The sequence below is a fragment of the Crotalus tigris genome, unplaced genomic scaffold (assembly GCF_016545835.1).
Source record: "Crotalus tigris isolate CLP2741 ecotype Arizona unplaced genomic scaffold, ASM1654583v1 scf7180000018954.1357295, whole genome shotgun sequence".
NCBI lineage: Eukaryota > Metazoa > Chordata > Lepidosauria > Squamata > Viperidae > Crotalus > Crotalus tigris.
Genome location: NW_024097293.1, coordinates 55 through 12,226, shown reverse-complemented (window position 1 = coordinate 12,226; position 12,172 = coordinate 55). Strand labels below are relative to the sequence as shown.

The following is a 12,172-nucleotide window of genomic DNA, read 5'->3' as shown; positions in this document are numbered from 1 at the left end:
ATTGTCTTGCCTCTGTCCTTTGGTTGATGCAGCCTAGGACTGCATTGGCTTTTTGGAGCTTGTAGCACACTGCTGGCTCACTAGGCGATCCACTAGGACACCTAGATCCCTCTAACAATTATGACTGTTGAGCTAGGTACTGTCATTTCCATACATATGCATTTGTTTTTCCTGTTTAAGTGCAGGACCTTACTTTTCTCACCACTGAACTGCATCTTGTTGGATAAGGTCCAATGTGCATGTTTATCAAGATCCTTCTGAATCTTGAGTCTATCTTCCAAGGTGTTAGCAATTCCAACCCCCAGCTTCTGCAAATTTGATGAGTTCCCCTTCTATCACTTCATATAGATCATTTATGAAGATGTTGAAGAATGTGGGCCCAAGACTGATCCTTGAGGTACCCCTCTGCATGCTTCCCTCCATTAGATGTAGCTCTATTGAGGACTACCCACTGAGTGCAGAAGGTCAGCCAATTGTGAATCAACCTGATAGTAGTATTCTCTATCCCACAATATTCTATCTTATCAAGAAGTAGGTTGTGGTCTATTTTGTCAAATACCTTGCTGAAATCCAAATATACTATGTCCACAGCATTTTGCTGATCCACTCATTTCGTCAAAAAAAGTTAATAAGGCTTGTCTGGTATGATCCATTTTTAACAACTCATGGCTTCTAGTAACCACCTTGTTTGTTTCTAGGTTCTAACCAATCCTCCGATTGATTATCCTTTCCAGGATTTTCCCAGGTATTGATGTCAAGCTGACTGGTTTATAATTTCCATGATCCATTTTCCACCTTTTTGTAGATTGGAACCACATCGACATTTTTCCAGTCCTTTGGTATTTCCCCTGTGCAAGACTGACTGTTCATCGGTCTCCAGAAGAGATATGTTTGGCTATTAAAATTCTCCAGATGACACGTGAGACTGTGAGAAAGCTGGTTCTTCAAGTCACACCATTAAAGTTTTATATACTCAGCAGACAAACAATTGCATCATAAAGAAAACATTGGATGAAGAGCTAAGATTTAATGTGAGGTTTGTATTAAAAATGTACATATTGCTAAAAAAAATATGATGTAACATATATACAAATAGATAGCTATTTCTAAAGAGCTCAAATCCACTGGGATTAGTGGCACTCAGAATACGCCCTAGCTTAGTTGTAAAGTTCAATTTATTGAAGATTTTGAAATGCCCTGTGGCAACATAGTTGCTAACTCATTAGGAATTATATTTTTGAACCTACATTACATGTGAAATCTTAACATGATTGTTATAACCTTCTAATTTAGACAGCAACATTTTGTAGTATGAAATTGTAAATTTATTTTTATTGAATCTCAAATGTTATTAAATGCTTTTAGTAAAGTGTAAAAAATTCTACATTAATATGATACAAGAGTAAGAAAGTGCAACCTTAAACAAAATGAACTCACAAAAAACCATTGACAAATTAGCTTAATTCACTCTAGATGTATGATTAAAGCGTTGTGAGCAAAAGGGATTAACAATGGGATCCCTTTAGATCAGAGGTTCCTGACCAGGGGGTGCGAGACGATATTCCATGGGGGGGGGAAACTTGGGTTTTCAAAATTATAGTGTATATGCATAACTCGTTGCCATTATTTTGAACTTTTGCAAGGGGTACGAGAATATACCAGAAGCGTTCTAGGGATGGCGGGGTATAGAAAAGGTTGGGAACCCCTTCATCTCCCTTAGGGCTGGTTAAAGCAATGTTCAGTTCCTCTAAGGCAAATCTTGATAAGCTTCAAGAGATTTAGAATGTGATTTATATACATATCTTTCTGCATGCTTCATCAATAAATCATATTTCCATATTAAAAATGGAAGCCAGAAATTTAACTCACAGCTGACCCAAATTTGCAATACATTGGACACCAATAGGATTCTGCATTAAAATCTCAGCTCAATGTGCTGTTTTTTTCTGGATTATGTACTTTTGATTTGATAGCTGCCTTAGTAAAAAAAAAAAAAAATCACCACTGATAAAATCCTGTATTCCTCAAAGACTGCATGTTAGAGATAGAAGACTGAGCTGAAACTATGTATCCTATTCCTGTTAGGCGGCAAGATTATATTTTAATGAATGGATACTCCATAAAACACAATTTCCTGGCAGAGTCCAGGAAAAAAGACCAGTGTCACTTCCCCAAATATCCTGGTATCCCATTAATTACATCATAGGTGAAAATCAGGTCCTTGTCCAGTCATGCAGTCGTTGGTGGTCTCTGAGCTTGTTTGCTTGCTTTATTTTATTGTTTTATAGTTGTTTTATTAGCAGCCTTGGTAACATCTTCAGTGCTTGTCCAATCTTTTCTTGTCCAAACCAATGTCCAATCTAATTCAAGTCTTTGTCCAATCATTTGGAGAAATTTTTAAGATCTACGCCAGCTAGAGAAATTACTAACTACTAACCCCTAAGGAATTTCTTTAACTAATAAATACTTTATTTGACAGAATATGAAATCAGAATATTAAGACATGAAATGAAATTATTTTTTAAACTCCGTAAAGCATTATAGATCAGTTTTATACATGTGCAAATTGTAGTCTCAGACATATAGTGCAAAAATCTATCAAGGAAATACATATAACCATGACTAATAAAGACTAGTTCAGTTCATCACAGTGATTTGACAAATCTCCAACTTCATCTTGAAGAGGTATCTTCTGAACTTCATCCTTGGATAAAAAAGTTCCTCCCCATTTCTCCTTTAGAAATCCTTCTCTTACCCCAAGTCTGTCAGTTCAGAGTTCAAAGGGGTTCAACAGAGGCAGAGTGGCATCTTCTGGATTTGAAATCAATTTAAGTGGCACCCACCCGACCCAACATTTAATTGGTCTTTTATTGCCCCGAAGGCATATCTGAGAATGCACCCATAACTTTCTTTGCTCAACCAAGGGCAAGATCATCACTGGGATAAATCTTAAAATACAGCTGGAAACTCCCGAGTGAGTAGATATATCTGGGCATAGAAAATGCATTTTTGTTATGGAATGAGAATCAAGCCAACTCATCCTTGAAGGCCACGGCCAAACTCATGCAATGATAGATCAAAAAGGAATCAGACTGCCAATGCCCCAAAACTATCTGCATCAGTCTTTAATGCTACATGGTTCAGGTCAATATAGGAGGACAATCGAAAGGCAAATCCGAGCAGCTACAACTTTCCCTCTTGCTCCTGCTAGAAAGGAATTGGAGTAACTTTCCACTCAGCTGCTGGGAAGGCAGTAAGTCATTAATTAGCTTTAAGTGATGAAATATTGGCTTTTTCCTTCTGGAGTAAAGTTTGAAGTGATAAGAAAGCTAGAGATAAATTAAAGAAGCACCTGCTTTGCTTCACTTTATATTTGGAAAGATCTTCTTTTCAAGCTGGATCTGTAGGAAAGGCCATCTCCGAACCACCACTTTGGAAGTAGAGACTGTGAAAAGCCCTCTGAAACATTTCCCTCAACTTAGCTGCAGTTATTTTTTAGCTGAGCAAAAACTTTTAGTATTACTTTGGCATTCTACTTTAAGCAAATCTTGATGCCTTCTTAGGGAAACACAGTACTTTTAGGAAGTTCACCTACTAAGTTAGACTTAAAGTTAGGTTTTAGTTCATTAGGGTTTTATCTTTAGATTTGCTCTAAGCAAAATTCTGGTGCTGTATAATAGCAGTCAAACAGGTCCAAGGGAAGTAACGGGCTTGATTCCAAGCCAGCAAGAATAAACAGAGGCAGCTGTATATTATATACAGTTAGGTTTGTAAACCTTTTCCCTATTCCTCTCCCCAAGGGAAACATTAGCAGAATTCAATTCAGCCAAGAAAAGAAATCCTATCGTATGGACCACAAGAATTATACCTGGGATAAAATTCCACCTCACCTATTTAACGTAAAGTGCACTGGAGTCCTGTATCAAAAAACAGTAACTTTTTTCCAACCCTTTTGGTGGAACAACGGAAAAGCAATAAACTGATGCTCAACCTCTTAAAGAGTTGCTGGAATACTAGAAGTTAGCTGATTTGTGGAGTTTATCTTTTATCTTGTTTTAATCTACATTTTCTACAGAGTTTTGTCCTTCAGAGAACAAAGGAAAAGAGGAACTTAGAAAGACTGAAGTCATCCCGAATCCTGACATCACTGCCCCCAGATCCCACCAGCTACTGGAAGAAGAATTTGTGAAGCGCACAAAGCACCAGTAATGTGACCAGTCACTCAAGAGGCATATCAGACATGATAAATCTCATCTTCCAAAGCATGATTTGCTTCCCCATGAAGGTGGCTTAAGGTATTGTTCCGCAGGATTTGCCAACCACGGTGGAAGCTACTTAGAGTGGTGCTTCGTGAGACCGATGGTGATGTTTCTTTCTTGAATCGGAAACACTCAGGTTGGTATAGTTTCCTAGAAAGCTTAACAAAATCCTCCTTGTCTTGGTTTTTAAATGCCTCTGCATAGCGTAACATCTTGTGCTTGCTGACATCCAGACGCTCTTCCACCCTATGAAAAGGAGAGCAAATAAATTTACTTATTTGTTTATTTTAGAGACTATCCAATTCCTCTGGGTGGCTTGTATTATAAAATAAAAACAGAAAGTAATGAAAAAAAAAACCTAAAAGGACAACATCACACTTTCCCCCCCCACTAAAAAAAAACAGAAAACTAACATGTCAGGTTTAGCCAAGATCCCTCATTATGAAAACAGGTTCAAGGCCAGAACTAATCAATCTAACACTCCAACAAGCATTAGACCAGGGGTCTTCAAACTTGGCTCTTTTATGACTTGTGGACTTCAACTCCCAGAATTCCTCAGCCAAGCACACCTTGTGGGAGTTGAAGTCCACAAGTCATAAAAGGGCTAAGTTTGAAGATCCCTGCATTACACTCTGGAACCAGATTCTGCTGCTATCAATAAAGCTCTTATTATCCAGCTCTTCAGGTTTTGTGCCACAAAAATGCTGGTTTGAACCTAGGACCCAGTTTTGCTAGCATGGGAATGGGTGTGCACTTGGCTGTAGGGCATGTAAATCTGGGATTTGTAATAGGCAACTTGAATCCTGCAAAGTAGAAAGCAGTAATAGAATTACTGGACCTGGCTTGTATTATTATTCTCTGATTTCAATTTTGAGTGCCAGCCTCAGATTCTGTCCTTAGTTAGAAAATATAATTTCCAGATTGAGATTCAGTCACTGATATTTTCAAATAAGAACACAAATAGCCTGCGTTTGAAAAGCTGGATATCAATTTAGCCTGAATTAAATAGGCTAGTATTCTGTATCTGCTTGGTATAAACAGCTTTTTATGGTCCTCTACTTAGGTGCCTAGACACATTTTAACTAATTTTATTAACTATACTGGAAACTATTCCTGTAGGCAATATACAACTAGGTAAAAGTAGTTCACCTGAGAAACCATCTGTCTCCTAACCCATATTCTTGGCCACAAATACCAGACCGAGGCCAAAGACATCGCGGGAGTTTCCGTTCAAGCATGACTGTAGTAGCAACAACCTGCATGAAAACAAACAGATTAGTTCAATCCCGCCACAAAACCAGGTAAACTGTTGTGTTCAAAAATAAAATAGAAAATGGTTCAAATACATCATTAGGTTTTAATTTATTAGAATTCAGTAAATGGAACCAAAATGAAAAAAAATCATACAAATGGGACCAGACACAAAACCAGAAGCAACTATCTATTTTACAGTGCAATTTTCTGCCACAGTTAGAAATAGACAAGTACTCAAGATGGTTCAAGTGTTATTCGGGAGTCTTAATCATCACCTGGCTAGGTGATTGACCTCTGGGTCAATCTGAGGCAACAACTGGTCCAGAATGTGGCAATAAGATTTTTGGTGGGCAGTCCATCCTTGCATAATAACATCTCTCCAAAAGTGGCCTCTATGCTCAGTTCAAAATGTTGATAATGACCTACAGAGCCTTGTCTATGTAGCTCTGTCTTATCTGGCACTGCTTTGTCTGAATTAAATCCACCTATCCTGTGGGAATATTTTAGGGAGGGCTGGAGTTAGGGGACATGGACAAGAAGTTTATAAAGCTCTCTCCCATATAGGATTTTTAAGATGACTAGAGACAATGTATTTTACCAATCCTTCAATTGTACTAAATGCTAATGGTGTTGAGAGTCTTTTGATTTGATAGGGGATAAAACTATGGTAGAGGCTTCATGTGAATATAAACAATTTAGCTTTCGTAAAGGAAAGCTGAGTTTTCAGGGAAAATACCCATAATACAATCTTCCCTCTGCCTCACAATACATTTCTCAGCAGATAGAGCCAGGTGCACTTGGCTAATGGGGTTCCTTCCACTTCACAATCAGTGGCAAATGTGGTTATGCTTGAATTAGTTTTCTGTTTTCGCTTTGTTTTAAAGAGTGAAGTAGCTCTATCTTTATATATTTCATATAAATCAACAGTTCTTAATTTTGCATGCACTGAATAAATACTGGTATTCAGTTAAAACCACAAACTAGCAAGTTATGTAAAATAAAGTTTCATGTATAAGAATTCTCACTGACATAATCAGATTGTAAGCATGTGATTTCAAACTGAAGATTTCAGCTCAACAGTCATAGGGAAGAACATCCTGAACATAAACTAATCCTTTTGTGTGTTCCAAACTAACAAAACTGAAGTTTCATCTCGAGTGAAAGAGTGTTCTGTGATTGGTTAGTTTCTTTTTAAAAATTCTCCAAACTAAGAAGTTTGGTAAGCTAATATAGTAAAGCAAGGGTCTTCAAACTTGGCTCTTTTATGACTTATGGATTTCAACTCCCAGAATTCCTCAGCCAGGCACAAGTCCACAAGTCATAAAAGGGCCAAGTTTGAAGAGCCCTGCAGTAAAGGCTGTATCCCTGTTGTCTTTATCTAGAATTGGTTAAGGAGGAAAAAGGAGGGGTGAGGGAGAATTAGTTAGGCAATGTTCTCAGATTAAGTTACAGTACATGTTATCCTATAGGGCAATTAAGGTTGATTGTTGGTAATAGAATGTTATTGCACTGGGTTGTCTTAGCATGTACATTGTGTTACTGTACTATTGAGTTTTCAGGTTGCCAAATTGAAAAATTAGGTTGCCTTGATTGTTGAGAGTTACAATGGGTTACCAAGGCAAAATGTATACATTGCTCATGTGCATTAGGTAGATCAGCGGTTCTCAACCTATGGGTCGCGACCCCATTTGGGGTCGATCGACCATTTCTCGGGGGTCGCCAAACAAGGCGATCTGCCATTTCCCCCCCTCGGGGGGGCGGCGCCGTGCATGCGCGCCGCGCGTGGGGGGTGGCGCCATGCATGCGCACCGCACGTGGGGGCGCCGCCGCACATGCACGTAGCACGTGGGGGCGGCGCACATGGGCCGCCGCCGCGCATGGGGGCGGCGCCGCACATGCACGGCACGTTTGTGTGACGGGGGTCGCCGTCACACAAACATTGAGAAGCACTGAGGTAGATACTCTTGTGTGTATGTGTGTGTGTACATTACCCACTGAAATATGTTTTCCCTTTGTTAATGTTGTTCATAGGCTGTGTTGACATTAATCTATTGCTCTTGCTTCCTTTCTTAAATCATTTCTGTGGCTGTTTGTGCAAGGTCACAGCCTGCACAATCATGCTTAACAAGTGATTGTTATGAGCTATGAGAGGTTTTTTTTTTAATATTAAGTGGCCAATTTTTCTGTAGCCTTGATGATAGGCATTCAGCATGAATTACTACGCTATCTAAAATGTGTTCCAAGGATGAAAAATACAGAGTAGAAGAGCTTGCTTTGAGTTCCTTTGTTCCCTATGGTGGAACATCCAAACTGATTACTGATTTTTGAACACAGCCCTCTCAAACATACCGACAGAACATTTTTATAAAAAAAATTTCATCTTCTTAAGCTCAAAACAATTTCTCCCCTTTCATGCACAGACCAAGCAATCAAATGATTTTCTAACATAAAATAATTCTCTATATTTAGGAAAAAAACTAATGGGGGGGGAATAGATCAGACCTTATTTTCTGGATAATTAATTAATCTGTAACAGAAAAGAATTTGACTGACAGAGCATGCCACTACATGAAGTGGCATTTGCAGTTTGTAGAGTACAAAATGAACACAGCATTACTACATCAGCTGGAATGAGAAAAAGGATATGGGGGAGTAATCACAGTTGTTTACTTATTCTAAGTATCTTTCAAATGGTTGCACCTTAGTTTTAGTTTTAACTATTCAACAGATAATCTCAATATTACGTAGTGTTTTTATGAACAATTTGAAAAACCTTTTCAACTATTAAAAGTGCACATTACACATAAGCAAAAGGAAAATGGATTTGAATGTTGATATAACATGTTTATATAGAAGTGAGTTCTACCATGTTTGTTGTGAGCTTAATATTTTACAGAGGATACAGCCTTGATTCTAGAATCTAATTCTGAGGTCTTTAGATTGTCTCTGGACTCATTTCTTTAAACATGAGTACAGTGTCTCTTCTTCCCTCTTGTGTAGCCATGCACAGCAGATCTGAAAACTGAAATTTTTCATTCCTATCTGTAAGCCTATATGTTGAAAAGAATTCATTAAAAGAACTGGAATGAATTAGAATTACAGATTAATTTAGCAGCTGCTTCTAACTAAGTGTGATAATGGTAGACTCTATTGTCAATAGTGGAGAATATAATTACTTTAGGAAGAGTTAACATTAAATTAGCTCCCAGCTAATAGTAGTGGCATTCATAACAAAACTTACAGCGTAAGGACATATCAGTATGATAATTTTATTTAACATAGACTAGTTTACTTAATTATTATGATTTCTTCAAAATATATAATATTGGAGAATTATAAAAGATAATTCTGGGAAACTCCAGTCCCCTTTAGAGTCACAAACCCCAGAAATACTTCATTGGAAGCCATGGCAATGAAATCAGTTGTAAAGTGGTCTAGATTTCCAGTGCAGACACATCCAAAGCAGCAAGAACATGACTATAATCTCACCTGTGCTCTCCAAAGCTCATCCTGTTCATTGGCTACTCGCCAGTGAGTGTCACCCATCATGGCAATGAGCAGGTTGAGCATGAGCAAAGCAGCAATAATAGCAAAAGCAGCATACACCACACAGAACACAAAGGGCAGATCCACATCATAGTTGGCCGGTCCATCTATGATGGTAAGGAAGAGCTCAAACGTACTGAAGACAGACATGGGATAATTATAGAATTCTCCCAGATTGCTTGGATTTTCTGTCTGAAAGATGATGTAGAAAGCTGTTCATGAAACAAAAATGAGCAGTCAGCTACATATACATGTATACACACACACAGACGCACACACACACACACACAACCAGATAATGACATCCTCAATTTACTCTATTCTTTTCAACCACTCTGCCACAAGAATCTTAATTTCTTATCTATCTTTCTATTGATGTTCTCTCTGAGTTACTTATCCCAAAGGTTAATAGCTTCTCTTAATTCTCATGAAACATCTAAGCTCGGCATGTAAATTCTTTTCTTCTCTTCCATAACTTGAATATCTGGATACTGATATTCAATGCTGCGGAAGTCCCACAAAAACAGGCAATTTTAAACATGTGATATACAAATACAGATATGGATGAAAAGGAGCAAAATCTATCATCAGGTGTGTTTGGTAGGCAACAATGTGCAATCATATATTTTCTAAAAAAATATGGGGAAGCCAGAATAACAGAAGGCTCAGGGAAAAACATCTTCTAAAATAATGGCTCTTAAACTTTGCATCTTCAGAACACTCTGTTCCTAAAAAGTTGTACAAGAAACCTCAGTACATTTCCTATAGAATTCCCAAACGTAAGAACTACGCTAAATTAGAGCAAAGGATCTGTTCTTCTCAGTTTTAACAATGGCCTCCCAAAGTTGGCAACAATTTATTCTGCTATTTATTCCTCCATTTCTCCCACTAATATTTAGGAGCAGATTGCCCCCAAATTATAATACATTTTGGATGAACTTCCTTTTAACAATGGCTACCAAAAGATTGATAACAATCTTTCCTGCTGTTTATTCCTCCATTTCTTTCACTAATATTTAGGAGCATATTGCCTCCCCCCTCCAAATTATAATGCATTTTGTTCAAAGAAGACACTAGTCACTATTGTTAAGTTAGTGTACTGATCACATTCACTGAAACCTATGCCCAGCATCTCCATTTGCATAACAGTAAAAATTCAGCAACGAATACCAAATAATTTATGTTTTAGATTGCATTATCTGCTAATATTGATTTCTTGCTTTAAAATTCCATAAAATTCTAGGATTCTTATGAAAACCACTGCTATTACAAAAACATGGTACAATTTTTTTAAAAAAACAAACCCTGGGAATATAGAGAAATTTTTTTTTCCCCCCACTGGAGAAATGATGAATACCATAATAAGGACATTATAAACAGATTCTCAGACTGCATATCCAAAGAATACTGGAATGATATTGGAAGTTCACATATTTCTTTACAGCTCACCTGAGGCAAAGCCAAATATGACAACAGCCATTAGCCCACAAAAACGTATAAGGTCACCAAATATCATCTATGGAAAAGATAAAACAATAATATTATTATGTCTAACTTTTCCCCAACTTCTACTTTTCCCAACCCACTATTGTCTGACCTTTAAATTCTCAGTTCCAATTACTGGAAAAGATGCATTTCTGAGAGAAATTCAAGTAGTTCTCAATTCACAACCAGTCACTTAAGAATTATTCAAAATTACACTGGACCCACCCAAAAGCTACTTACAAACCATTTTTGAAATTACAACAGTCACACACACATCCTTGCAGTCATGTGATTGCATTTTGGGTGCTTAGCAACCAGCTCAGCTTTACAGCCGTTTGCAGCATTCCGCAGTAACATGCTTGCAATTTGTGACATTTCTTGCTAGTTTGTTGACTTCCAGTTTCTGACAAAAAAAAATTCACTGGGGAAGACTGATTGGTTTAATCAGTGTGACATTTGCTTAACAACTACCACACAAACTATTGCAAAATTGGATTCAGTCGTGCAATGCCTTGATTTATGACTGCATCAACTTACAACCATAATTGTAGGCTCAGTTATGGTTTTAAGTTGAGGAATACCTGTGGAATTCTTTGTCAGTTTGACTTCAGTTTTTAGCTTTGTTTTCCTTACCTTTTGTATCATGATGGTGAAAGGCCCAAGCATCTGAAATCCTCGTGCAAAGTACATGACATTGCACCAGCCCAACACCAGGGCAAAGGACATGGGGACCACTTCTCCTTCTGTGCTGGTCAGACGCATTACCATGATTATCAGGATTACACAGGCGTATGTAATGCTGCAAGTGAAAAATATAATTAAGTGAGAATGAGTAATTAATTAATACAGCCTAAATTAATTAAGACAGAATTGAGCCCTAAACATACATGAGCAGACAATACATGTAAATATATGCTCATGCGCATTTACAGAATAGAGAATCTCTTTATTCCCTTGTGCTGGAACAAGGTATTTCTTCCAAAAAATTGTTTGCTGTCAGTTTTAATGCATGCAGTATTTATTTCTCAGGTTGAAACATCTGAGGAATTTCAAATTTCTCAGGAGATTCAGTAGACAACTCTTCCAGACAGAACTTAAACAGATGTTAAGAGACACAAATTTGCAAAGAAAGAAATCTAGATTTGAAGCAGATAGAAATGGAAGAGAAAAATGGTGAAATGAAAGTTACAATGCCAGAGTATATATAAGAAAAAAAGAGTATTTGTGAGCTTTGGAACTGTAGAGGCTCACATTATTATGTGAAAAGGTCCTCCCAGGATGGTTTGTCCAAAGTACTTTTTGGCTCCAACTCTTAGAATATCTGGAATCTATAAAAAATGATATCAAAGGTTTATAACCAACAACCACTTCAGTGAGGACTGAAATCACCAATGTGCTGAGTCTACCTCTGAAATTGACTCAACAGTACAGAGAATTCCGAACATATTTTGTATTCAAATCAAGGAAAAAATAGAGAGAAACAAGCCATTATGAGAACAATGCTGTTAATCCCTGATATAGTTTTATAAAGAGAAACCTATATACCAGTGATGGCGAAGCTTTTAGAGACCGAATGCCCAAAAACTGGCTCTGTCCCCACTTTGCCCCCCTGCCTTGCCCCCCATCCC

At 37.6% G+C, this 12,172-nt stretch overlaps 1 protein-coding gene across 1 annotated transcript; it reads right to left on the bottom strand.

The window, feature by feature from the left end:
- Nucleotides 1-2,447: 2,447 nt before the first annotated feature.
- LOC120314580 (transient receptor potential cation channel subfamily V member 5-like) lies at nt 2,448-11,872 on the bottom strand (the record flags this gene model as incomplete). The annotated part of the gene is made up of 6 exons (XM_039357829.1): nt 2,448-4,505; nt 5,409-5,515; nt 9,003-9,271; nt 10,509-10,575; nt 11,178-11,343; nt 11,796-11,872. Coding segments are annotated over 6 exons (957 nt in total), but the record flags the coding sequence as incomplete, so codon positions are not given.
- Between the last annotated feature and the right edge of the window lie 300 nt (nt 11,873-12,172).